The sequence below is a fragment of the Cydia pomonella genome, chromosome 18 (assembly GCF_033807575.1).
Source record: "Cydia pomonella isolate Wapato2018A chromosome 18, ilCydPomo1, whole genome shotgun sequence".
Taxonomy (NCBI): domain Eukaryota; kingdom Metazoa; phylum Arthropoda; class Insecta; order Lepidoptera; family Tortricidae; genus Cydia; species Cydia pomonella.
This window is the reverse complement of record NC_084720.1, coordinates 1274833-1301971: the sequence shown is the minus strand read 5'-3', so window position 1 is coordinate 1301971 and position 27139 is coordinate 1274833. Positions and strand designations below refer to the sequence as shown.

Below are 27139 nucleotides of genomic sequence, written 5' to 3'. Positions count from 1 at the left end.
ACACGTATTTTTTTTTAGCTGCCCAACTCAACCTATTTGGAGAAATCGTCCTCCAAAGTACTAAAAAAAATACTAAATCTTCTAACTCCTATTGAAAGTGATGCTCAAGCAACTTACTAGTTAATGGTTGGTTTGAGTATATGTTTGAGAGCAGGAAAAAATAATGAGCACGTGTTTTGTTATATCGGCTGAAACTCATTTTTTCCGAATAAAATCTACATTCGAAGTTTTATAATATCTTATCGCTAAAGATACACATAAAGACGGGTATTTTTTTAGGAAAACTTGAGTTTCAGCCGATATAACAAAACACGTACTCATTATTTTTTCCTGCTCTCAAACATATACTCAAACCAGCCATTAACTAGCAAGTTGCTTGAGCATCGCTTTCTATAGGAGTTAGAAGATTTAGTAATTTTTCAGTACTTTGGAGGACGATTCCTCCCAATAGGGTTGAGTTTGGGCAGCTAAAAAAATACGTGTCTGTTATTTTAGACTACTCTATAACATATAAATAAAATCGGAACCGGACAGTTGGGTACCTTTCCTTGTTAGAGGGTAGTGACCCTGCCTATGAAGTTAAATAAATAAATATTATAGGACATTATTACACAAATTGACTAAGTCCCACAGTAAGCTCGATAAGGCTTCTATTGAGGGTACTTATACAACGATATTATATAATACATAAATATTTATAAATACTTAAATACATAGAAAACACTCATGACTCAGGAACAAATATCCATGCTCATCACACGAATAAATGCCCTTTACCAGGATTTGAACCCGGGACCATCAGCTTCGTAGGCAGGGTCACTACCCACTAGGCCAAATCGGTCGTAAATGAGTAAATGAGTAAATGTTATTGAAATACGAAATAAACAATAAGCATAAGTAACATAATCTTTTATTCAATTGTATTCATCTAAAGGTCTAATAATAATTCGTGCAGTTAACATTCATCCCTCGGCAGCACTTGGTACCACATTAGTAATTATATAGTATACACTGACCTAAGTCAACGAATCAAGCATAATTTAAGAACGCAACGAAAACGTGAAGTGAATATGAAATTTAAAGGCATCGGAGTTTTTATCGCACGGTAAGACGTTAGCAAGCAATGGAGTCGACATTAGCAATAAAATTAAACTCATATTCATACTCATACTCATTCATTTTAATAGTGATTTTAATTTAATTATCAAGGACAAGAACGTTGAGTTCATAAACATCCTTTAATTTTGTCTTTCTAGTATATAAATATTACAAATAAATAATGACCTTAGATTAATTAATATACTCATTATTTTTACCTTTTTAATTTTTTTAATATCGTAACATAATAAATACAAAATCTGGTCATTATTATTATATATATATTTAAAGACAAAATTAGAGGATCGTTTATAAACTCTTGTCCATGAAAATTAAAAACAGTAATTAAATAAATGAATGAGTATGAGTATGAATATGAGTACAAGTTTATTTTTAATGGCGACTCCGTGCGATAAAAACTCCGATCCCTATTATTACATTATATTACAAAAACAAAACGTGCATTATCTACCACAGACAAAATATAGACGCCGAAGTCCTTGTGACTTATTTTTGTTCGTAAGTCTAAACTAGGACTTAGATTAAATTTATACTGTAGTTTCAATGTGCCACAAATGCTACATAAATATGTATACATTTTTGTGCTTTATACTTTCGTAATAAGATTCAAAAGTGTATAGATATTTATATTTCGCAGCGTCTATCTTGGTCTATGTCTGCCGCGTCTTTGGAATGAACTGTGTGACTGATTAATCATTTTTCTAGATATTTCCACAATGTTCAACCACTGACTTCCTATTTCACATATATTCGAGCGCCTCACCACTTTTGAGGGTTACTGCTATGTTCTGCCGCCAGAGTGCAGCACTAGCACCTATCGCAAACCATAGACTAACTTATACATGTGCCTTAAACGGTTTTTTGACAAGTTTTCACAGATAAAATATGACATTGATGCATGAAGGCGGTTTGTTTACAAAGGGACCTGGAAACGTGAACATCGAAATTTAGTTATCGGTCTCTATCGCTCGTATATGCAAGAGTGATAGGGAGGTTAGATAACGAAATTTCGATATTCTTTTTTCGCGGTAGACCCTCAGAATGTGATGGATTGTGGTAGTGGCGCCCCCTACGCAGAGTTTCGTGTAATATTGTCTATATTAAGTACATTATTAAATTAATTTCATATACTAGTTTAGTACAATATTTACACGAGTTTTTACAGTTTTTAGACTAAAACCAGTCTAAATTATATCAATTTTTACAAATGTATTCAGTTCACAGTACATTCCATAGACAATAATATTAAAAAGTTTCGAATAATAAATTGAACTTTTTTCGGCAGAGGTAAGGCGCCATGTTGGTCAGATGTAATTGCACTTTACTGTATAAGTAATTAAATAACAACTTTGGGTTAGATTGCGAAAATAAAAAAAACTCGTATCTCTAAAACACAACAGCCCGCACCGCTTACGACTTCTTCCTGGAATGGGAAAAAGGAACACTTGATATTAATCCTGAATAGGTTTTAGAGCCAAGCGCAGACCAAATGGGGTTGGCAACTGTCACAGGTTTGCATAGATGGCGCCATCATAGCTTGCCCATGTCTCTAGTTTTGTTCTATGAGATTTGGCTTAAAGTACTGGAATCCAGGTCACAAAATTCCAAAAAAAAAAACAAGAATTTGACACAATTCTAGGGATTGACAGGGCAAGCTATGATGGCGCCATCTGTTTAATACTTCGACCGGCCAACCCCATTCACATTCATTCATTGCGCAAGTATTTCCTTGACAAACTTTCTTCTTCATTAACTTAATGATATGTATGTTGTATTGTAATGTAATATGATGTAAATGTAATGATATTATATTGTACATATGTAAGTTTATCAATATATAGTTTATTTTTCATATATAGTCTCGGTTACAAATTCATTTACTTCAAAAGACACTGCACCTACTTAATCTTTCTGGTTTAAACCCATTGGTTGACTGGTAGAGAATGCCTTAAGGCATTAAGTCCGCCATTTGTACCTTCATGTATTGTGCAATAAAGATTAAATAAATAAAGTTCTATAAAAATATGACGTTTATACGGAGCGTGTATAAATTGTAGGGGGCAGCACAGGAGACGTCAGATTTTTGGCGCGAAGTGTAAATGTGAAGTTTATGCTTCCAATGTGGCCCACAAGATGGCAGATCCTACTATGCACTAGAAAACGTACGAGAACGGTAGATGATAGCACTTGCTTTAGCGTGTAGTGTCAATGTACATGTTTATGTTTCCGATTCAGGCCACTAGATGGCAGACCCTCCAACGCACACGGTCCTTATAATGATGCTCCCTCACTTTATTCTGATTAAATCGGTGCAAAGTTGGCTTAGTTAGACGGACTAACGAAATTTACACAATGTTTAACTAAAAAATAAAATTAACAAGTGTGACGTTGTAAAAAAAAATGGTATGCTGCTGTGGTTAGTAAATTTCTAGTTTAATCGTACACCAGGATGGACACAGGGCCAGGACCCAGTAATGGACATGACACTTACTGGTCGTGGTTGTCGGTGTCGGAGTCGTCCAGCTCGGGCTTGGTGCGTCTCTTCTCGTAGACCAGGATGGACACAGGGCCAGGACCCAGTAATGGACATGACACTTACTGGTCGTGGTTGTCGGTGTCGGAGTCGTCCAGCTCGGGCTTGGTGCGTCTCTTCTCGTAGACCAGGATGGACACAGGGCCAGGACCCAGTAATGGACATGACACTTACTGGTCGTGGTTGTCGGTGTCGGAGTCGTCCAGCTCAGGCTTGGTGCGTCTCTTCTCGTAGACCAGGATGGACACAGGGCCAGGACCCAGTAATGGACATGACACTTACTGGTCGTGGTTGTCGGTGTCGGAGTCGTCCAGCTCGGGCTTGGTGCGTCTCTTCTCGTAGACCAGGATGGACACAGGGCCAGGACCCAGTAATGGACATGACACTTACTGGTCGTGGTTGTCGGTGTCGGAGTCGTCCAGCTCGGGCTTGGTGCGTCTCTTCTCGTAGACCAGGATGGACACAGGGCCAGGACCCAGTAATGGACATGACACTTACTGGTCGTGGTTGTCGGTGTCGGGAGTCGTCCAGCTCAGGCTTGGTGCGTCTCTCTTCTCGTAGACCAGGATGCGACACAGGGCCAGGACCCAGTAATGGACATGACACTTAACTGGTCGTGGTTGTCGGTGTCGGAGTCGTCCAGCTCGGGCTTGGTGCGTCTCTTCTCGTAGACCAGGATGGACACCAGGGCCAGCACCAGTAATGGACAGACACTTACTGGTCGTGGTTGTCGGTGTCGGAGTCGTCCAGCTCAGAGTCTTGGTGCGTCTCTTCTCGTAGACCAGGATGGACACAGGGCCAGGACACCCATTAATGGACATGACACTTACTGTCGTGGTTGTCGGCTCGTCGGAGTCGTCCAGCTCGGGCTTGGTGGGCGTCTCTTCTCGTAGACCAGGATGGACACAGGGCCAGGACCCAGTAATGGACATGACACTTACTGGTCGTGGGTTGTCGGTGTCGGAGTCGTCCAGCTCCGGCTTGGTGCGTCTCGTCTCGTAGACCAGGATGGACACAGGGCCAGGACCCAGTACTGGACATGACACTTACTGGTCGTGGTTGTCGGTGTCGGAGTCGTCCAGCTCGGGCTTGGTGCGTCTCTTCTCGTAGACCAGGATGGACACAGGGCCAGGACCCAGTAATGGACATGACACTTACTGGTCGTGGTTGTCGGTGTCGGAGTCGTCCAGCTCGGGCTTGGTGCGTCTCTTCTCGTAGACCAGGATGGACACAGGGCCAGGACCCAGTAATGGACATGACACTTACTGGTCGTGGTTGTCGGTGTCGGAGTCGTCCAGCTCGGGCTTGGTGCGTCTCTTCTCGTAGACCAGGATGGACACAGGGCCAGGACCCAGTAATGGACATGACACTTACTGGTCGTGGTTGTCGGTGTCGGAGTCGTCCAGCTCGGGCTTGGTGCGTCTCTTCTCGTAGACCAGGATGGACACAGGGCCAGGACCCAGTAATGGACATGACACTTACTGGTCGTGGTTGTCGGTGTCGGAGTCGTCCAGCTCAGGGCTTGGTGCGTCTCTTCTCGTAGACCAGGATGGACACAGGGCCAGGACCCAGTAATGGACATGACACTTACTGGTCGTGGTTGTCGGTGTCGGAGTCGTCCAGCTCGGGCTTGGTGCGTCTCTTCTCGTAGACCAGGATGGACACAGGGCCAGGACCCAGTAATGGACATGACACTTACTGGTCGTGGTTGTCGGTGTCGGAGTCGTCCAGCTCGGGCTTGGGTGCGTCTCTTCTCGTAGACCAGGATGGACACAGGGCCAGGACCCAGTAATGGACATGACACTTACTGGTCGTGGTTGTCGGTGTCGGAGTCGTCCAGCTCAGGCTTGGTGCGTCTCTTCTCGTAGACCAGGATGGACACAGGGCCAGGACCCAGTAATGGACATGACACTTACTGGTCGTGGTTGTCGGTGTCGGAGTCGTCCAGCTCGGGCTTGGTGCGTCTCTTCTCGTAGACCAGGATGGACACAGGGCCAGCACCCAGTAATGGACATGACACTTACTGGTCGTGGTTGTCGGTGTCGGAGTCGTCCAGCTCAGGCTTGGTGCGTCTCTTCTCGTAGACCAGGATGGACACAGGGCCAGGACCCAGTAATGGACATGACACTTACTGGTCGTGGTTGTCGGTGTCGGAGTCGTCCAGCTCGGGCTTGGTGCGTCTCTTCTCGTAGACCAGGATGGACACAGGGCCAGGACCCAGTAATGGACATGACACTTACTGGTCGTGGTTGTCGGTGTCGGAGTCGTCCAGCTCGGGCTTGGTGCGTCTCTTCTCGTAGACCAGGATGGACACAGGGCCAGGACCCAGTAATGGACATGACACTTACTGGTCGTGGTTGTCGGTGTCGGAGTCGTCCAGCTCGGGCTTGGTGCGTCTCTTCTCGTAGACCAGGATGGACACAGGGCCAGGACCCAGTAATGGACATGACACTTACTGGTCGTGGTTGTCGGTGTCGGAGTCGTCCAGCTCGGGCTTGGTGCGTCTCTTCTCGTAGACCAGGATGGACACAGGGCCAGGACCCAGTAATGGACATGACACTTACTGGTCGTGGTTGTCGGTGTCGGAGTCGTCCAGCTCGGGCTTGGTGCGTCTCTTCTCGTAGACCAGGATGGACACAGGGCCAGGACCCAGTAATGGACATGACACTTACTGGTCGTGGTTGTCGGTGTCGGAGTCGTCCAGCTCGGGCTTGGTGCGTCTCTTCTCGTAGACCAGGATGGACACAGGGCCAGGACCCAGTAATGGACATGACACTTACTGGTCGTGGTTGTCGGTGTCGGAGTCGTCCAGCTCGGGCTTGGTGCGTCTCTTCTCGTAGACCAGGATGGACACAGGGCCAGGACCCAGTAATGGACATGACACTTACTGGTCGTGGTTGTCGGTGTCGGAGTCGTCCAGCTCAGGCTTGGTGCGTCTCTTCTCGTAGACCAGGATGGACACAGGGCCAGGACCCAGTAATGGACATGACACTTACTGGTCGTGGTGTCGGTGTCGGAGCGTCCAGCTCGGGCTTGGTGCGTCTCTTCTCGTAGACCAGGATGGACACAGGGCAGGCCCCAGTAATGGACATGACACTTACTGGTCGTGGTTGTCGGTGTCGGAGTCGTCCAGCTCAGGCTTGGTGCGTCTCTTCTCGTAGACCAGGATGGACACAGGGCCAGGACCCAGTAATGGACATGACACTTACTGGTCGTGGTTGTCGGTGTCGGAGTCGTCCAGCTCGGGCTTGGTGCGTCTCTTCTCGTAGACCAGGATGGACACAGGGCCAGGACCCAGTAATGGACATGACACTTACTGGTCGTGGTTGTCGGTGTCGGAGTCGTCCAGCTCGGGCTGGTGCGTCTCTTCTCGTAGACCAGGATGGACACAGGGCCAGGACACAGTAATGGACATGACACTTACTGGTCGTGGTTGTCGGTGTCGGAGTCGTCCAGCTCAGGCTTGGTGCGTCTCTTCTCGTAGACCAGGATGGACACAGGGCCAGGACCCAGTAATGGACATGACACTTACTGGTCGTGGTTGTCGGTGTCGGAGTCGTCCAGCTCGGGCTTGGTGCGTCTCTTCTCGTAGACCAGGATGGACACAGGGCCAGGACCCAGTAATGGACATGACACTTACTGGTCGTGGTTGTCGGTGTCGGAGTCGTCCAGCTCGGGCTTGGTGCGTCTCTTCTCGTAGACCAGGATGGACACAGGGCCAGGACCCAGTAATGGACATGACACTTACTGGTCGTGGTTGTCGGTGTCGGAGTCGTCCAGCTCGGGCTTGGTGCGTCTCTTCTCGTAGACCAGGATGGACACAGGGCCAGGACCCAGTAATGGACATGACACTTACTGGTCGTGGTTGTCGGTGTCGGAGTCGTCCAGCTCGGGCTTGGTGCGTCTCTTCTCGTAGACCAGGATGGACACAGGGCCAGGACCCCAGTAATGGACATGACACTTACTGGTCGTGGTTGTCGGTGTCGGAGTCGTCCAGCTCAGGCTTGGTGCGTCTCTTCTCGTAGACCAGGATGGACACAGGGCCAGGACCCAGTAATGGACATGACACTTACTGGTCGTGGTTGTCGGTGTCGGAGTCGTCCAGCTCGGGCTTGGTGCGTCTCTTCTCGTAGACCAGGATGGACACAGGGCCAGGACCCAGTAATGGACATGACACTTACTGGTCGTGGTTGTCGGTGTCGGAGTCGTCCAGCTCGGGCTTGGTGCGTCTCTTCTCGTAGACCAGGATGGACACAGGGCCAGGACCCAGTAATGGACATGACACTTACTGGTCGTGGTTGTCGGTGTCGGAGTCGTCCAGCTCAGGCTTGGTGCGTCTCTTCTCGTAGACCAGGATGGACACAGGGCCAGGACCCAGTAATGGACATGACACTTACTGGTCGTGGTTGTCGGTGTCGGAGTCGTCCAGCTCGGGCTTGGTGCGTCTCTTCTCGTAGACCAGGATGGACACAGGGCCAGGACCCAGTAATGGACATGACACTTACTGGTCGTGGTTGTCGGTGTCGGAGTCGTCCAGCTCGGGCTTGGTGCGTCTCTTCTCGTAGACCAGGATGGACACAGGGCCAGGACCCAGTAATGGACATGACACTTACTGGTCGTGGTTGTCGGTGTCGGAGTCGTCCAGCTCGGGCTTGGTGCGTCTCTTCTCGTAGACCAGGATGGACACAGGGCCAGGACCCAGTAATGGACATGACACTTACTGGTCGTGGTTGTCGGTGTCGGAGTCGTCCAGCTCGGGCTTGGTGCGTCTCTTCTCGTAGACCAGGATGGACACAGGGCCAGGACCCAGTAATGGACATGACACTTACTGGTCGTGGTTGTCGGTGTCGGAGTCGTCCAGCTCGGGCTTGGTGCGTCTCTTCTCGTAGACCAGGATGGACACAGGGCCAGGACCCAGTAATGGACATGACACTTACTGGTCGTGGTTGTCGGTGTCGGAGTCGTCCAGCTCGGGCTTGGTGCGTCTCTTCTCGTAGACCAGGATGGACACAGGGCCAGGACCCAGTAATGGACATGACACTTACTGGTCGTGGTTGTCGGTGTCGGAGTCGTCCAGCTCGGGCTTGGTGCGTCTCTTCTCGTAGACCAGGATGGACACAGGGCCAGGACCCAGTAATGGACATGACACTTACTGGTCGTGGTTGTCGGTGTCGGAGTCGTCCAGCTCGGGCTTGGTGCGTCTCTTCTCGTAGACCAGGATGGACACAGGGCCAGGACCCAGTAATGGACATGACACTTACTGGTCGTGGTTGTCGGTGTCGGAGTCGTCCAGCTCGGGCTTGGTGCGTCTCTTCTCGTAGACCAGGATGGACACAGGGCCAGCACCCAGTAATGGACATGACACTTACTGGTCGTGGTTGTCGGTGTCGGAGTCGTCCAGCTCAGGCTTGGTGCGTCTCTTCTCGTAGACCAGGATGGACACAGGGCCAGGACCCAGTAATGGACATGACACTTACTGGTCGTGGTTGTCGGTGTCGGAGTCGTCCAGCTCGGGCTTGGTGCGTCTCTTCTCGTAGACCAGGATGGACACAGGGCCAGGACCCAGTAATGGACATGACACTTACTGGTCGTGGTTGTCGGTGTCGGAGTCGTCCAGCTCGGGCTTGGTGCGTCTCTTCTCGTAGACCAGGATGGACACAGGGCCAGGACCCAGTAATGGACATGACACTTACTGGTCGTGGTTGTCGGTGTCGGAGTCGTCCAGCTCAGGCTTGGTGCGTCTCTTCTCGTAGACCAGGATGGACACAGGGCCAGGACCCAGTAATGGACATGACACTTACTGGTCGTGGTTGTCGGTGTCGGAGTCGTCCAGCTCGGGCTTGGTGCGTCTCTTCTCGTAGACCAGGATGGACACAGGGCCAGGACCCAGTAATGGACATGACACTTACTGGTCGTGGTTGTCGGTGTCGGAGTCGTCCAGCTCGGGCTTGGTGCGTCTCTTCTCGTAGACCAGGATGGACACAGGGCCAGGACCCAGTAATGGACATGACACTTACTGGTCGTGGTTGTCGGTGTCGGAGTCGTCCAGCTCAGGCTTGGTGCGTCTCTTCTCGTAGACCAGGATGGACACAGGGCCAGGACCCAGTAATGGACATGACACTTACTGGTCGTGGTTGTCGGTGTCGGAGTCGTCCAGCTCGGGCTTGGTGCGTCTCTTCTCGTAGACCAGGATGGACACAGGGCCAGGACCCAGTAATGGACATGACACTTACTGGTCGTGGTTGTCGGTGTCGGAGTCGTCCAGCTCGGGCTTGGTGCGTCTCTTCTCGTAGACCAGGATGGACACAGGGCCAGGACCCAGTAATGGACATGACACTTACTGGTCGTGGTTGTCGGTGTCGGAGTCGTCCAGCTCAGGCTTGGTGCGTCTCTTCTCGTAGACCAGGATGGACACAGGGCCAGGACCCAGTAATGGACATGACACTTACTGGTCGTGGTTGTCGGTGTCGGAGTCGTCCAGCTCGGGCTTGGTGCGTCTCTTCTCGTAGACCAGGATGGACACAGGGCCAGGACCCAGTAATGGACATGACACTTACTGGTCGTGGTTGTCGGTGTCGGAGTCGTCCAGCTCGGGCTTGGTGCGTCTCTTCTCGTAGACCAGGATGGACACAGGGCCAGGACCCAGTAATGGACATGACACTTACTGGTCGTGGTTGTCGGTGTCGGAGTCGTCCAGCTCGGGCTTGGTGCGTCTCTTCTCGTAGACCAGGATGGACACAGGGCCAGGACCCAGTAATGGACATGACACTTACTGGTCGTGGTTGTCGGTGTCGGAGTCGTCCAGCTCGGGCTTGGTGCGTCTCTTCTCGTAGACCAGGATGGACACAGGGCCAGGACCAGTAATGGACATGACACTTACTGGTCGTGGTTGTCGGTGTCGGAGTCGTCCAGCTCGGGCTTGGTGCGTCTCTTCTCGTAGACCAGGATGATGGCGCACAGGATGAGCACCTCGGCGCAGATGCCCAGGAACGGCCAGAGGGCGGCGTACATGTCCTGTCAAATAAAATGTCATGTTTAAAAAAGGTTCAAAAGTTTTAACAACCTCGCAGCTAGATGAGACAATTCCCCGCAAATCTATAGTATTTTTTTTAGATTTTATATGACGACCGGTCTGTCCTAATGGGTAGTGACCCTGTATGTACAATAAAGTGTTTACATACATACATACATAGTTACCCTAAGCACGGTAATACAGGCGGCTCTCAGCCGAATCGACCACAATGTACCTGCGTGTATGGTGGTGTGTATACAGCAGTTATATCGGGGGGGGGGTATGTATGTGCGTGTGTTTGTACAGTTGACCGACCTTAACCCTCAGCACGGTGACAGTGGGTAGATGGGGAGACTGAGTCTGATTGCCAGTCTCGCTAATGCCGGCTGTACCCACTCGTCGAGAGTGTCGTGTTGGGGACACGGGCCGAGAACGAACACATACTGCTCCCTTCTCGTCTCGTCTCACCCTTCTCCTTTCGAGTCGGAGCGGCGTCGAGATGATTCCCGGCGAGATGCTTCCGCCGAGTGTGTACAGCCAGCGTAAAGTCAGAGATGCCGGCGTAATCGGTCACGAGCAGCCTCTGTGTGTGTCTGTGTCTCTCTCTGTGTGTGTGTGTGTGTGTGTGTGTGTGTGTGTGTGTCTGTGTCTGTGTGTGTCTGTGTGTGTGTGTGTCAGTGTGTGTCTGTGTGTGTCTGTATGTGTGTCTGTGTGTGTGTGTGTCTGTGTGTGTGTGTGTGTGTGTGTGTGTGTGTGTCTGTGTGTGTGTGTGTGTGTGTGTCTGTGTGTGTCTGTATGTGTGTCTGTGTCTGTGTGTCTGTGTGTGTGTGTGTGTGTGTGTGTGTGTGTGTGTGTGTGTGTCTGTGTGTGTGTGTGTGTGTGTGTGTCTGTGTGTATGTGTCTGTGTGTGTGTGTGTGTGTGTGTGTGTGTGTCTGTGTGTGTGTGTGTGTGTGTGTGTGTGTGTGTGTCTGTGTGTGTGTCTCTGTGTGTGTGTGTCTCTCTCTCTGTGTGTGTGTGTGTGTGTGTGTGTGTGTGTGTGTGTGTGTGTGTGTGTGTGTGTGTGTGTCTGTGTGTGTGTCTGTGTGTGTGTCTGTGTGTGTGTCTCTGTGTGTGTCTCTCTCTCTGTGTGTGTGTGTGTGAGAGTGTGTGTGTGTGTGTCTCTCTCTGTGTGTGTGTGTGTGTGAGTGTGTGTGTGTGTGTCTCTGTGTGTGTGTGTGTGTGTCTGTGTGTGTGTCTGTGTGTGTGTGTCTGTGTGTGTGTATTGACCTTGACCCTGAGCACGGTGACGGCGGGCAGATGAGGCGACTGCGTCTGGTTGCCGGTCTCGCTGAAGTCGGGGATGCAGGCGTAGGCGCCGGCGTCGGCGCGCTCGGCCGCCTCGATCACGAGCTGCCCGTTCTCGACGCCGGCGTCGCTGTTTTCGAACTTGATGCGGCCTCCTTGCTCCAACTGCAAAGTATTGGGACAAAAAAATTAAGGTAGTTTATAAATTTACCCGGGGACTGTCAGAAGTGTAGGACTAGAGCCGGTGTAGCTTTTTTGACGTTCATAAGCGCATTGTAATATGCCTACTTGAATAATAAACTATCTTTATGGAGAATCATATCATCTTACATTAGTGTACTAGCACCCAAAAGTAAGGGATGAGTATTAGTTTATTGGTCTTATTTATATTTATTGACAAATTGGATTTGACAGACTATAGTATAGGAAGCTCATCGCGTATACTAACGCACAAATCATGAGACATTTAAGAGAAAATTGTTGAAGAGAAATTTGTGTAATAATGTCCTATATAAAAATAAAATAATGTCTTATTCGTCCTTTATTTTTTCAATGTATTTAAGTATAGATATTGCAATTGGTTTCAATATTTAACATATTAAAACTATGTGATTTTGCTCCAGTCATGGGATGTATGGCACCATTAATTCAAAAATCAAATCAAAAATCAATGAAAAATAAAACTTAAGCATCTCAATGGCTCTTGTTTATGGTAAAATGTTGCCACAGTTTAAAAACTAATTTGTCTATATTATCCCATTACTGGTACCAGTTCCATTATAGGGGTGGTTACTGTAAGACACTTTTAAGCGTTAATAAAAAAACGCCTGTGCCCATTTTTTTTTTTAATCAACCTGGCGGAATGGACGACGATTATTGAAATTTGCTTAGTCAATACAATTATGAAATTAGTTAAAAAACGAAAAATTCTAGTTAAAATTGTTTACTAAAACTAATGGGGACTAATTACTCGGATGGGTCTAAGATCCAGGTTAGTAACGGACTCGTTTAATTTTGTTTTCTAAAAATCGAATTCAAAATTGCTAACTAGTTGCTTATAGTATTTTTGATTCCTACTCGTACTTGTACGTGTATATATATCGTTTTATTCACGAAGACACGTTCTTTAACTCGTATAGTCATGATATCAAAGGTTAGATTTGACAAATCTACGCGTCATCGTGGATGACACGTACTATAAGTGGGGTTAATCCAGGGAACGGACGGTGAAAGATAAACTTATATTAACTGAAGGGATTACGCTGTGTGATGGCGCTGGTGGCCTAGCGGTAAGAGCGTGCGACTTTCAATCCGGAGGTCGCGGGTTCAAACCCCGGCTCGTGCCAATGAGTTTTTCGGAACTTATGTACGAAATATCATTTGATATTTACCAGTCGCTTTTCGGTGAAGGAAAACATCGTGAGGAAACCGGACTAATCCCAACAAAGCCTAGTTTTACCCTCTGGGTTGGAAGGTCAGATGGCGGTCGCTTTCGTAAAAATTAGTGCCTACGCCAAATCTTGGGATTAGTTGTCAAGCGGACCCCAGGCTCCCATGAGCCGTGGCAATGTGCCGGGACAACGCTAGGAAGAAGAGAGAACTGAAGGGATTACACACCTCAACACCCAACTGCAACTCCTTAACAACATCCTCATCGTACGACGTATGATCCTTGTTATAGAACCATTTAACAGCCAGCGCCGGCTTCCCGATCATCTTGCACACGAGCTTCAGCTTCTGGCCCTCGACCACGCTGGAGTCGGTGCTCGGCAGCTTGGTGTAGGGGCGCGCCCACAGCCGCCAGTGCAGCTGCTCGCCGCCCGACTTGCACGAGTAGTTCCCGTAGTCGTCCTCGCTGGAGCGGGCGATGACGAGCCTGGCGTTGTCGTTCTCGAGCTTGTAACGATTTGTCAGTTCTTTAACTTTTGACAGTTCGGTGTTGTTTTTCTCCCTGTGAAAGAATTAGACCATGGTTAGGGTCTAGGTCTGTCTGTTGTGCCGTACAAACGTGGGTCCGAAGCCATTCTAGACTGGCAATCAGACTCGGTCTCCCCATCTACCCGCTGTCACCGTGCTGTACATACACACACACACCCCCCGATATAACTGCTGTGCAGAGGCCCTTTAAGACAATTTAATTATTATTATTGATGTCATACACGAAAGAAAAAGTAACCGAGACCTCCAGACCTCCAGTGCCCGCGCCAGGAATCGAACCAACGCCTTCTGCACCTTATTAAGAGACAATAGTGGTTACCTACAAAAATATGAGCCTATTGTTTAACGGCTTAATCATTATGTAGGGACTACGTCCTACATTCGCCCAAGCTTAGATGATATTAATTAAATAATACATTAATTTAGCTTTTCCCGTTATGCGCAATGTGCATTTTAGTTAATAGCATACGTAACTGTTTATTATGACCGTTACAGGGATGAGCTTGTAAAAGCATTGTAATATAAGTAATTTGTTTCCTTCCCTTTGTCGGCACTTGCCTTTGTGTTAATCTCTCTTTGTTTTATTTCTTTGTCAGTTTCCGAATATTGTTAACTTTAAATAATAAACTAATTTGTAGCCAGCGGAGTAATTCGTGGGAAACGTTAGGATTCGCCATGTGCGAAACCGTTATAGGTTCTGTACCGCTATTCCTATTGCGTACCTGATGCAAGGTTATAATGATCGGGATCGCGGGAGTCAAAGATAGTTCGTAGTCAGACGTCAACTCGACAAGTTGTCTCGTGCCTATTATCACAGGTTGAGCTTGATATCGTATCGCTCCCTCGTGTACTCCCTACTTATTATTGTAATTAGTGTTAGTTTAGTATTGAGTTGTGTTAATATAGATTTATTATTGTTACCGCGTCTGAACTTTTTATTTGCAACAATCCCAACACCTAAGTACATATACCAAACCCCACTGCCAAAATTAGGTAGCCTTACCCTACTTACACATTCATTCAACATTCAAATAAGATCCAACGATAACAGCGATAAATTCACGTCAAATTAACGCATGTTAATTACATTTACGACAGTTAACTTTAAACAGACAAATAACGTCAGTCCTACAGATAGATTAGCGACACACGGTATCTTTTATCTGTAATTAAATAAAGATTCTATGTGCGTAGATATGATAGCAATGCAGTGCTGATTATTTAATTTTATAGGTCGGCTTTGACTGTTGTCATGCAAGAAATGTCTAAGAAAACATCTAAATGATTTTTTTTATACTACGTCGGTGGCAAACAAGCATACGGCCCGCCTGATGGTAAGTAGTTTCCGCAGCCTATGTACGCCTGCAACTCCAGAGTTACATGCGCGTTGCCGACCCTAAACCCCCCTCCCCTCGTTGAGCTCTAGCAACCTTACTCACCGGCAGGAACACAACACTATGAGTAGGGTCTAGTGTTATTTGGCTGCTAGTTTTCTGTAAGGTGCAGGTACTTCCCCAGTTGGGCTCTGCTCTAGATCTGGAATGACATCCGCTGAGCTGTGCCCTACCACACAAAGCGAGATGACATTCACAATGCCCATACCCCTCTTTTGGACGTAGTTTAAGGACGTACCCGTCGTATTATGATGTAATCTAAACCGTAATAGATATAATGCATATTTTAATAAATGTCTAAATAAATGTTATTCGTCGCGGAAGAAATTTGATGGCGTCTTTATGCGAATGCGAAGCGACAAAGGGATAGCTTTTGCTTAAAAATTACACATATTTTAATATATATTTTTTTTTTTTTATTAAGAAAAGGTAAGCATTTGGCCACATTCTCACCTGATGGTAAGTGCCGATGTACTCTAGGATACAACATGCTTACCTAAAAGATGTCTAATTCACTCTCGATTTAAAAAGATCCAAGTTATAGTGGACTGGGAATAGATTTGCAGGAAGTGAATTCTACTTCTTAGCCGTTCGCATGATAAAGCTGGAAAGATACCTATTATAGGACATGAATATTATATTATAGGACATTATTACACAAATTGACTAAGTCCCACAGTAAGCTCAATAAGGCTTGTGTTGAGGGTACTTAGACAACGATATACATAATATATAAATATTTATCAATACTTAAATACATAGAAAACACCCATGACTCAGGAACAAATATCCATGCTCATCACACGAATAAATGCCCTTACCAGGATTTGAACCCGGGACCATCAGCTTCGTAGGCAGGGTCACTACCCACTAGGCCAAACCGGTCGTCAAAGATAAGTTTTTAGAATCTAGCCACTAAAACTAATAATAAACATCGTTTAGCCGGGCATTTAATCGAAAGGGGTCGTTAACCTTGAATTATTGGTAATTGGACAATCATAGAAAATGTCTCTAATTGTTTTATTACTTTCATTAGTATCAAATAGCATGTCAACGGTAGATAGAGTTGATAAGAATAATGACGCACTTTATTAGATTAGGGGTTACAAACGTGGGCGTTTCCTAACATAAAGGATTGGAAATCTAACATTAAATGATGACACAACATCATAGAGGAGTCTTTATTTTCGTCTTTTCTTTTTATCTACATCTTACCGCACCGCTCGCCGTCGGCAGGGTGTTCATCCTCACACCTTAGAACCTAAATGGTCGCGTACTGTGCGGTTCAAGAGGAATTTCCTCCCGCGGACGCTCCGGCTGTGGAATGAGCTCCCTTCCGAGGTTTTCCCGAGGGTCTACAGTATGGGGTTCTTCAAAAAAGGAGTGTACAGGTTTTTAAAGGGTCGGCAACGCGCATGTAACACCTCTGGAGTTGCAGGCGTCCATAGGCTGCGGTGACTGCTTACCATCGGGCGGGCCGTATGCTTATTTGCCACCGTCGTGGTATAAAATAAAATAAAAAACTTTAAGGACGAAAGAGGAAATGTATCTGTTTAACAACTGTTCATGTTTAAACTGTTGATTACAAAGCGGAGGCCATGATAAGGAAACTCATTATCTTAGATCTTGTCTGTTGGTTTTGACTCTTATTAAATTACGGAAAAAAATCTAAGGAGCTACCACATTTTTTTAATTCACTTCAAAAGGTATTTTTTAATTTTTCCCAATTTTTCGAGGCTAGTCGCACTGATGAAGATCCTCCGCTCCGGTGTATGATCGTGACAGCGCAATGCACGCATATAGATGTCCCACTCGCTCATCGAAGGATTTTTTCCCATTTGTTCATGTGATTTTTTCACATGAGGTGGAGACAGGTAGGAATGATTCATACAATACATCAGTTATTGCAAAACCTCAAAATAACATTATCTGTTCCAGACAACCTTTAGGTAGGTTCATATTATTCATATGATTGCAACTTTTCTCAGTCAGTTGCTCAGTCAAAACGATTAGTCAATAATGTTTGCTGCTGCTTGCTGTATGTACTATTTATTTTTTGCGACAATAAATGACTTTTTATTTTCTTTTTCCCATTGTCGGCGGGGACAAATGACGTGTGAGTGAAGACCGCCTTACCAGACGATCTGCTGTCCGTTGAGGATCGGGACCAAGCACGTCATGGACGTATTCCGTCGGGACTCCCTCTGGTTTCATAACAACTTTTGTCATATTTTTAACTGTCATAATATTTTATGCATAAAAATCAAAGTCAGAATTATTTCGGAGCATAACTGTCATCATTTTTATAGTCATCAATTTAATTCCCATAAAATTTTAGGTTAGGCTCGTTGGCTATGCACAAAAAATATATGCGATCTATTTGCTTGGCGATGGGCGGCAGTGTATAGTGAATGCTTGAGATTCTGTGAGGCGATGGATGCTAGGTGCTCAACTGTCCCAATTTAATTTGTTTATGTGCCATTATTGTTTTATAATTGTTAATTATTAGTTAGTTTATGTTTCGTGACGCATTGGTTCAACTGTAATGTCATGTAAACATTTTTATATAAAAAAAAAAAAAGACAACTGCTATGTATGTCATCAAATATTATGGCTAAAAATTTATGATAAAATTATGACTTTTCATTTGTATGCGCAATGATTCTCTCTCTCTGCCAGGAGACGAAGGAAACCAAATGCAATAAAAGTAACCAAAACTAATTCCGTATATGCCAAGCGACAGTATGAGGCTCGTTCAGCCAATCTATATAATAAAATACACAGTGAAATTAACATTTATCCATCCGTCCACAAGGAATGTAAGGAAAAAGTGTGTAACTGGCTCAAAAACTTAAGTTATAATGAAATAGAACAAATGTTAGAATAACGTACACGCACACACACTCACACACTCACACTCACACTCACACACACATACACATACACACACACACTCCACAAATATGTTTTATTTATTTTTATTTTTCTTTGTTTCTCCTTATATAGTACTACAGTACCAAATTATGTACCTCTTCTTATTATTTTATATTGTAAACCTTTTATTGACGCCTTCAGTGCATCTAAATTTTATATATAAACCAACCTTTTATTATATAACGTTTCCTTTAAGTTACAACACGTGGAAGAGCGGTGTTCTCTTAACACAAGTATTTTTAATACTTAAATAGAGGCACCAGTTCAGACTATGTAATTAATTAAGATACTGAATATTTTTTTTTTTTTTTATAATGTTGATTATGACACAAGTTATGCTTATCAAAGATATGACTTAAACTTGCATGCAACCCAATATGGACCCTGTTCCGGCCGATGTCATAGGTAGTACTGCACGGCGCCGCTCTCGGCCTTCACGGGCAGCATGTCGCTCTACTTCAGCAGCAGGACGATCGGCGTTGCTACGGTATCCTTATATAATATAGTAAAAAGTGACAGAGATAGCACTATTACTTGGGAGCTCATGCTAGAGCTATACACCGTGTTTTTATTGAATTTTCCGCCGTTCGGGGTATTGGTAAGTACGTTTAAGGAAACTACATGACAGTTATTTTCCAAAAAAAAAATGTTTTTTAATATCTTTTTTTATTTTTGTTATAAAAAGTAATTTTATTAAATGTTGCATATAGCGTTGTTGTTGCACGGGCATTACATTTATCTCATTCAAACAATTGAAAATTGTGACATGTCAATGTCATTTCGAACATCGATCGTCCGAGATAGTACTTACGTTTAGTAGCAAATGTATTAACCCGTACTAAACACTAATCAATATGTGAACGGGCCCTAAGATAAGTGTACACACTCGTAAGGGCTTTATAAGATAAAAATAAAATATTGATTATCTCCTAAATGTAGTTAATTAGAATACCGGTGTCTTTGAGAAAGGTACTTAATTTAAGCTCAGAAATGCACCCTTGAAATTAACGCAAATCAAAAAAAAACACGGTGTATAAAGGTTAGTTACCAGACGATCTGCTGTCCGTTGACGACGGAGTTGGTGCACGTCAGGGACGTGTTCCGGCCGATGTCGTAGTACTGCACGGTGCCGGGCTCGGGGCCGCCGCTCTCGGCCTTCGCGGGCAGCACGTCGCTCTGCTTCAGCAGCGGGACGGTCGGCGTTGCTATAGTTGTCGCCGGTTCCGTTGCTGCAATATTATACGATGTTAGACTAAGGAAATGATTATTTTTTCTTATTTATTTTTACTATATAGATTGTATGTCGTACCTTAGTACCACATACAATATCATGAGGTATATACGTAAATTAATTTATATAGCTCCAGCTTATAAAACAAACGAAATAGAGAAAAAACAAGTTTTGAATGGAAAACATAAATTCGCTGTATTTTTTAACTATGGTATCTGGAGCTAAATAAACTAATTACAGGCATAGATATACCACATCCTATTGTAAGTACAAAGTTTCATAACAATCTAGCTAGTTAAAATGAGAGCGTAACTACTTTTGTTTGGAGAACCGAGCTTGATCTTGCTGTGGATTATTAATGTCAATTTTCTATGAAAATATGACGTTAATAATGACACTTTATTCTCGTCAAGTCAGTATAAAGTTAGCTTAGACGGACTCTAGTGATAACAGTTTCCATTTTATAAATCACCTCGTTTTATCAAAAAAACCTTTTTTTATATTCAGTTCATCTATTAAAACAACAACTACACGTATGGCTCCGATATACTAAATTGAGCTTCTTAATTAGCCCGCCAACTACGATCGTTGTAGGTACACAAATATAAACTCGTATAGCATTACACACTATGCATAAACTAGGTACATGTTGAAAGGACGGAAAGTGCATAAATATAAATAGAATTGAAATAACTTCAAAATCTAAAATTACACATATATGTAGATAGACAAAAAAAGTAAAGGACAACGGGCGTATTCTGATTGTAAAAACAGGTTATGAATTCACTCTGTATTTGTAAAGGGACCCACTGATTACCAGTTCGCCTGACAATTGGGTACTTAACACATGTTGAATATTATAACAACATTTAGTTAAATGGATAGAAAATGAGCCGTCCATTATAAAAAAGTGGAATTTAAAAAATTATATTGAGATTATAAAAAAATACAAGGCTCCGAAATCTCAAAAAAAAAATTTTTTTTGTCTTTCATAAATAGAAAAGCAAATAGTACGATTCGATTCCTTACATTTTATTGAAAAATAAATTGTATGACAACTATACACATAACGCAATATTTCAGGGTCAACATGGCAATTTCCTTGATCTAACATACATTTAGGACAGACTTATATGATGTGACGTCACATCACCTTATCATTTTGTTAGAGGCGTTTCAATCGTCGAGTGCGATCGTCAGATTTTAACTCTCATTTCTGATCTTTGTGTTACTTAAATGCCATGCGAGTCCTATATAGACATTTGATCCTCAGGAAAATCAAGATCGTTTGACATTATTTACAAAAAACAGTCATGTAGCCAATTGCGAATAACTGACAGGCCGATATCGTCCGGCGAACTGCTAATCAGTGGACGCCTTTGTGGTTATGATCTGTTAATGTCAAAAGTGACATTTCTTCAACCGGAAATGTCAGTTTTTACATTGACAGAATGATCTGTCAGTTTTGTCATTGACATATCATATCCATCACAAACACAGACTAAACCCATCCTCTTGCATTTCAAATATTTTTAAATTATGAATCCTACTCCATGAGTCCGCAATAGCGGCCTATTATTTTCCTTCATTATCCTAAAAACACATTCCGGTCCGGTGACATCTCCGATTAGTATTAGTACTAACCAGAATAAACTTTTAACATAATTATTTTCATACAAATAAAGAAGACACTAGACTTCCACGCTTCTGGATGATCCCTTTGGAAAATGAATGAAAAATAACCATTTACCTACACTGTTATTACAATCTGAATACGCCTTAAGTTTGCTTCAGAATTAGTTATTACCGTAACCCCAATTATGGACAGTTTGAGAATACATTTGAAATATTTGATTTGACCCATTATTGGATCTATGTCCATTATTGAGATGTTTAGCGTTAAGTGTTTAGAAGAAAGGAAAGTTTTGAATGAAATATTATCCGGAAAGGAAACCATACACACGCTGCAGTGAACAAGAGAGTGGTTATACCAAAAATGTCTAATTTGGACCCTATGTCAAGGCAACATAATTCAAAATTGAGTAATATTAACAATCACCCTACCTACTTAAGGCAGTATTGTATTACACAGTATCTCGAATTAAGATACAAAATTATTTTAGGTACATTCATACACTGAACGGAAAAAGAGCATATCCATAATGCCGGCTGTAAATACTCTTCGAGAGACCCCCGAGCCAGGCCGAGAATGAGTGTGTACATACTGCTCCTCGTCTCGCCCTTCTCTATTCATTCGAGTCGGAGCGGCGCCGAGATGATTCTCGGCGAGATGCTCTCTCCGAGTGTGTACAGCCGGCATAAGTCTACGTTTACACCAAAATTCAAAAATACTACTAAGTTCCTTCCTTTACCTACTCTAAGGCTAGACCACACCACATGCGTAACAGCTAAAACTCCCTATGTAGAGCATCACTTGCGTTACTTAGATACTCTTAAATACATAGAGTGGGAAACGCCTTGTACGGCTAATATGGTCGGCTCTTTATCATTTGTCACCATGCCTGTCACGTTCTAACAAGTATGTACGTGCGAAAGTGACGGGCATAGTGACAAGTGATAAAAATGGAACCATGCTGCCACCGAAGAATATGCGGTGTGATTTAACCTTTAAGGGCAACCAATAGATGATACACACACTTAACTTCGTAAAGCTTAGTGTGTTTTCCTTATGCCGACAGAACTACGCTACAGTAGCAAAAAATACTAGCTACCTATTAAAAATACTAAAGATACATTCTACAATAAATACTCTAAATATCAATAAATTAATTAATTAGCAATCCTAACGAACGTAGTGCATTAAATAAATAATAATTAATCATAATGAGCCTCGACACTCGTCAGAGTAGCACGGAAAGTTATTTCATCCTCGATTAAAAAATCGATGTTGAAAGGTTGATTACCACTGTATAAAAAAGGTTGATTACCACTGTATAAAAAAGTTGATTACCACTGTATAAAAATCGATGTTGAAAGGTTGATTACCACTGTATTCAAGATGGCGGTATCAAGGTAGTAGGGAATCAGGAAATAGCCGTTCGAAAAAACTAATAAATTAAAAGGGGGTGGGTGTTCACGAAAGGGATACCAAATTTAATATCAGGGGTTCGCAACCTTTTATTGTACCATTAGTTTTGAGTAAGTATAGCCAAAAAGGACTTATTTTTTAAGGTATTCCACGCCTCATTTACTAGGTTGAAAACTCCTGATGTTACAAATAAAAACAAAAGTGAAATTGTTAAAAAACCGTTAACTGTCCAATTTTTAAATCATAAAATGGAAATTATATCAATATTTTCGGTTAACAAAAAAAAACATTATATGTAGGAATACAGTAACTGAAAATACAATATAACAAACTACTCACTATTACAATTATTTTGGAACGTAAGTACATAGATCCTACAGTTACTAAAATTACATGTAAGTACGTAAAAGCGTAATCAATCGAATTTACTTGTCTACAATCCAAACCGACCAAAAAAAAAACATGCGTTTAGATTTCAGCAGAGTTCAAACATAACGAATAAAAAACTTCTCATCGGACATTTTTTTTATTTGTTGTCGATGTTTTTTCGACAGATTTTGGTAAAATTTGGTAAGTTTGAAGATATCATTCTGGACGGAATAAACACGAAATCCCAATTTGTAGTTCGTTTTTTTTAGCATTCAAAGATGGTAAATAAGCTTGACGTCTTTTTATTGAGAATTATTAAAAAAAGCTTATTAAAAATGAGTTTATATTACTTGTGAAAGCAAAATCATGTAAATAATCGTATACAGATTTATAACTGTTACGTATTGGCTGTGACTTATTTTTCTAGCGTTTTTAATAAAAATACACATAGAGATCGCTTACCTTCATTATAATGCAAAAAACGAACTACAGGGCAGAAAAAATGTACTTACGTATGGATCTTATTAGGAATATTAAAAAACAGGGAATTCAATCTATTCAGCAAATTTTATTATAATATGATGAAATAACACAACAAATAAAAAAACGGCCCGATTCGTAAATGGAAGCGCGAAGCGACTAGCAGATCAACTCCTTTACTATCCACGGGTTAAATTCATAAAACCTTCAGTGATACTCTAATGTCATTTTAAACTGGCCACTCACGTTTTTAAACCCGAAAATTTCTCGTGTTTCGCTCGACAACGAGGTTTTTTTTCACTCCATGAGCCAAAACAATAGAAGCAATCGTCTAGTTTGAAACGTGAGTGACCCGTGAACTTGATTCAGTCACTAACGTGAATGACCCGCGAGCAGGCCACTCACGCTTTATACAAGTTGTTTAACATTCTAATTCTCATGACGAAATAAAATAAAGACAAAAAAAAGTGCTCCGACAAAATAAACTACTCGAACTACGGCAACGAGCGAAGCGAAGCCGCATGCGGTACCGGCGGCTATCGTGGCGGGCCGAGGCTCGACGACCACCCGCAGGCGCTGCGCTTGCGGCCCGCGCGCACAGGAGTACACCCCGGCGAGGTCCGGACGCGCATACTGAGCCCGGAGCCTCGCTGTCAGTCCTCCAGCGCCCGTGCTCTCTCCGGCGATTTTCAGCTCGTCAGGGAGCTTAGGGCTCCCCTCCCGCCGCCACTCCGCCCGCTGCTCCACCCGTAGGACGCAGGCGAGCTCGAGCGGAGCCCCCTCTGGCACCACGACCACGATCTCTGCTTCGGTTGGCGCCGTCTCTACCATGACACAACGCGGTAGGACGCGTAATGGTGCTAACTGTACTTTTTTTTCTCCAATATGCTCGGTAATGTTCAAGTACCAAAGATAGTATGTGATTATGATTTTCTTATGAATTCAAATTCATAATTGAATTGTTTATGCGAATTGTACGAAAATCCATTAATGAGTAGTTTTCTACTTTTTTAAACGTACCTATTGACTAAAAAAATCAATGCAAACAGTAATTTATTAGCCGCGTCTGACACGACCCGGTACAGTACAGATAGGAGTGAAATAGGGAGCTCAATGGCTTTACATGTCGTACAAGACCGTCGTGTATGATATGATCGTGTGAAAACTGCTTAATATAATCACTTATGCATTTTTTTTTATTCCAGGTGTGTAAATACAGCGATTTGCACGCTAGGTATAGCTTATATTTCACATTGATTATTTTATATTGCACAATTATTTTGAATGAAGATGTTTAATCATGATTAAAGTGTTTGATGCTTAAATAAATAAATAATTGTTAACAAACAACAAACAAACTTAAGCTCATTTCCTCGCATGTTTGGAAGAAAGTACTACATATGCCTCGGCAAGAATAGCAATTCATAGATTTGTCTTCTTTGGATTTGCCTTCTTTGGACAAATCAAATCTCATCCATGAATTGCCATTTCCCAGCCTCTGCATAATGTATTATTATGCTCGACTTTTCTTTTTTTTTTATATTTAGGTTTTGATGAAGTTAGTATCAAAGGAAGCATTAACTATTTATATGGAAGAATTTATGCTGTCTAAAAAATGACCATGTTATAATGAATCATATCATATACCATCCTATTTATATTTTTTTATTAAGAATACAGAATTTTAGGACTATATAAAAAGTAGAAAAGGCATGCCCCTTGAATTGTCATTTTTTAATTTAGGTTTAAAGAAAATTGATTATTATTAAAAGTATATTAATGCTTATTAATAATAACTAGAGTTTAGAATAGATTCAGGTTTTTAGACATGAATATTGTCGTGATATAAATAAGGAATGTGAACATTAAGCCCTCAGAACATGGAGCGTAACAAGCGTCGCGTAAGCGTATCGTAAAAACTTTACGAATACGAAACGCGTGGATCTAAGCGTAATCTTTTTATAAGTGAAATCTCATGAGTTGAAATCATGGCGTCACTGGCGTCAGATGTCTTCAGCGGATTTATCGACGATCTTACTTTCTTGTCAGATGAAGATTTTTTATTGTTTTATTATGTCAGAAGTTTTGTTTTTAGGGTTCCGTAGCCAAATGGCAAAAATGGAACCCTTATAGATTCGTCATGTCCATCTGTCTGTCCGTTTATGTCACAGCCACGTTTTTCTAAAAGAGCTATACTGTTCAAATTTGGCAAGTAGATGTATTCTATGAACCACATTAAGATTTTTACACAAAAATAGAAAAAAAAAACAATAAATTTTGGGGGTTCCCCATACTTAGAACTGAAACTCAAAAAATCTTTTTTCAGACTATGGGACATCAAGAAGGAAGACAATGTAAATAATGATATATTAAGTATCGATATACAGCCAAGGTGCTTAGAATATCTGAACATTCACTATAACACCCTGACTAATATAGGAGTGTTTAGATATTTATAAGCACCTTGGCAGTTACAATATATCTGTAACTGTAAATAAAATTCATGTGCCAATCTTGACAAGTATAATCATTGCTTAGCAATATATTACCAACATTGCAATAGCCCTGTTGTTGTCCTCCTTTCATCAATAGATAAGAAATGAGATTATTTTGTTCAAATTATGTAAACAATTTATATAATGTGTCTAATTACATATTTGACTACATACATGAGGTTATATTTCCAAAAAAAATATTAGTACAAATTAAGGCAACATAAAATGTTAGTATGGGAAATACAGAACAATATTATCTATTAAGATTTTTATCATGATAAATAATATCTTTTGATAATTCCTACTCTACATTTGAAGGACATGAAATAAATACGTAAAATTCCTTCCTGAGATCTCTCCTTTGCTCTTGCACTGACAAAACCTAACTAGAGTAGTGGAAATTTTTGAAACAGGAATGTTGGGTCACCTGTTTGTATACAACAATACATAATAAGCAAAAACATTATTTTATGTACACAGTATGATAAGTTCAAATAAAAATAGGTTGAAATAAGAAGTTGGGAAAAAGCCGTTGACATTTCCGTTTCCTAATTGCCTTGGCAATTCACATCTAGAACTAATTATCTGTTACAAGACAATATTATCTTTTGGGAAATGTATTATCACAGAAAACTAACAAACAACTTAGTGAAGTTATAAAAGCATTTAGTTATTTGCTAAGATAACAAAACATTTATGAAATGATACTGGGAAAATAACAAGAAGCTATGAATGAGACAAAACTACTTCTGTCCCCTTTTAGAATTTTTTTTTCTTCAATTTAGTTCACTATAATGGTGTGCTACCCTGACTTGCATGAGAACCAATGTAATAAAATCATAACTAAAAAATATTGTCTATAGAATCAAAAAAAAAATATGCAGAAAAAGAACGAATGAATCATAAACAAAGTAATTAAACGTAAAGGAAGCAAAGTGACATCATCCCTAGGACACTACGGAGGGCGACAACGACCTACTAAACGTCCAGCCGAGGCGTAGTGCTCAGATAACAATTAAGCAAAAACTGTAACATTCTGTCTGAGCGCACAGACATCGGAATACGACACGAATACCCGAGGCCAATCATTGATATAAATAAAACGAATTATATGAAATATTCACCAAATTCACTTACTGTCTGCATTTGTTGGAACTATAAATAGCAATGCCAGAGGCAGGCAGGCGAGCAGAGGACGCATGGTGGAGCCGTCTCTGTGTCCTGTGTGGAGTTCAGACGACCTCGCGGCGAAGGATCTCGGTCAATCGATGATTATGTGCACTGTTCAGGGCGGATTGGG

The 27139-nt window shown here is 42.8% G+C and overlaps 1 protein-coding gene across 1 annotated transcript; it reads right to left on the bottom strand.

Annotated features, from left to right (window-relative positions):
- Nucleotides 1-894: 894 nt before the first annotated feature.
- On the bottom strand, nt 895-27139 carry LOC133527645 (obscurin). Its single transcript, XM_061864745.1, has 7 exons — nt 26977-27139; nt 23875-24168; nt 19264-19444; nt 13567-13900; nt 11932-12114; nt 10533-10666; nt 895-2542 (listed from the first exon to the last, which is right to left on the bottom strand). The coding sequence occupies exons 1-7, from the start codon at nt 27038-27040 to the stop codon at nt 2530-2532; spliced, it is 1203 nt and encodes a 400-aa protein (XP_061720729.1). The 5' UTR covers nt 27041-27139; the 3' UTR covers nt 895-2529.

Bases quoted from the DNA above. Each gene is read 5' to 3' on its own strand.
- LOC133527645 (XM_061864745.1), bottom strand. From the start codon at position 27,040: ATGCGTCCTCTGCTCGCCTGCCTGCCTCTGGCATTGCTATTTATAGTT. The intron at 19,445-23,874 runs GTACCGCATGCG...ATAATATTGCAG, and splicing joins GCCCGCCACGATAGCCGCCG to CAACGGAACCGGCGACAACT. The intron at 10,667-11,931 runs GTCAATACACAC...TTTATTTGACAG, and splicing joins TCACCGTGCTCAGGGTCAAG to GACATGTACGCCGCCCTCTG.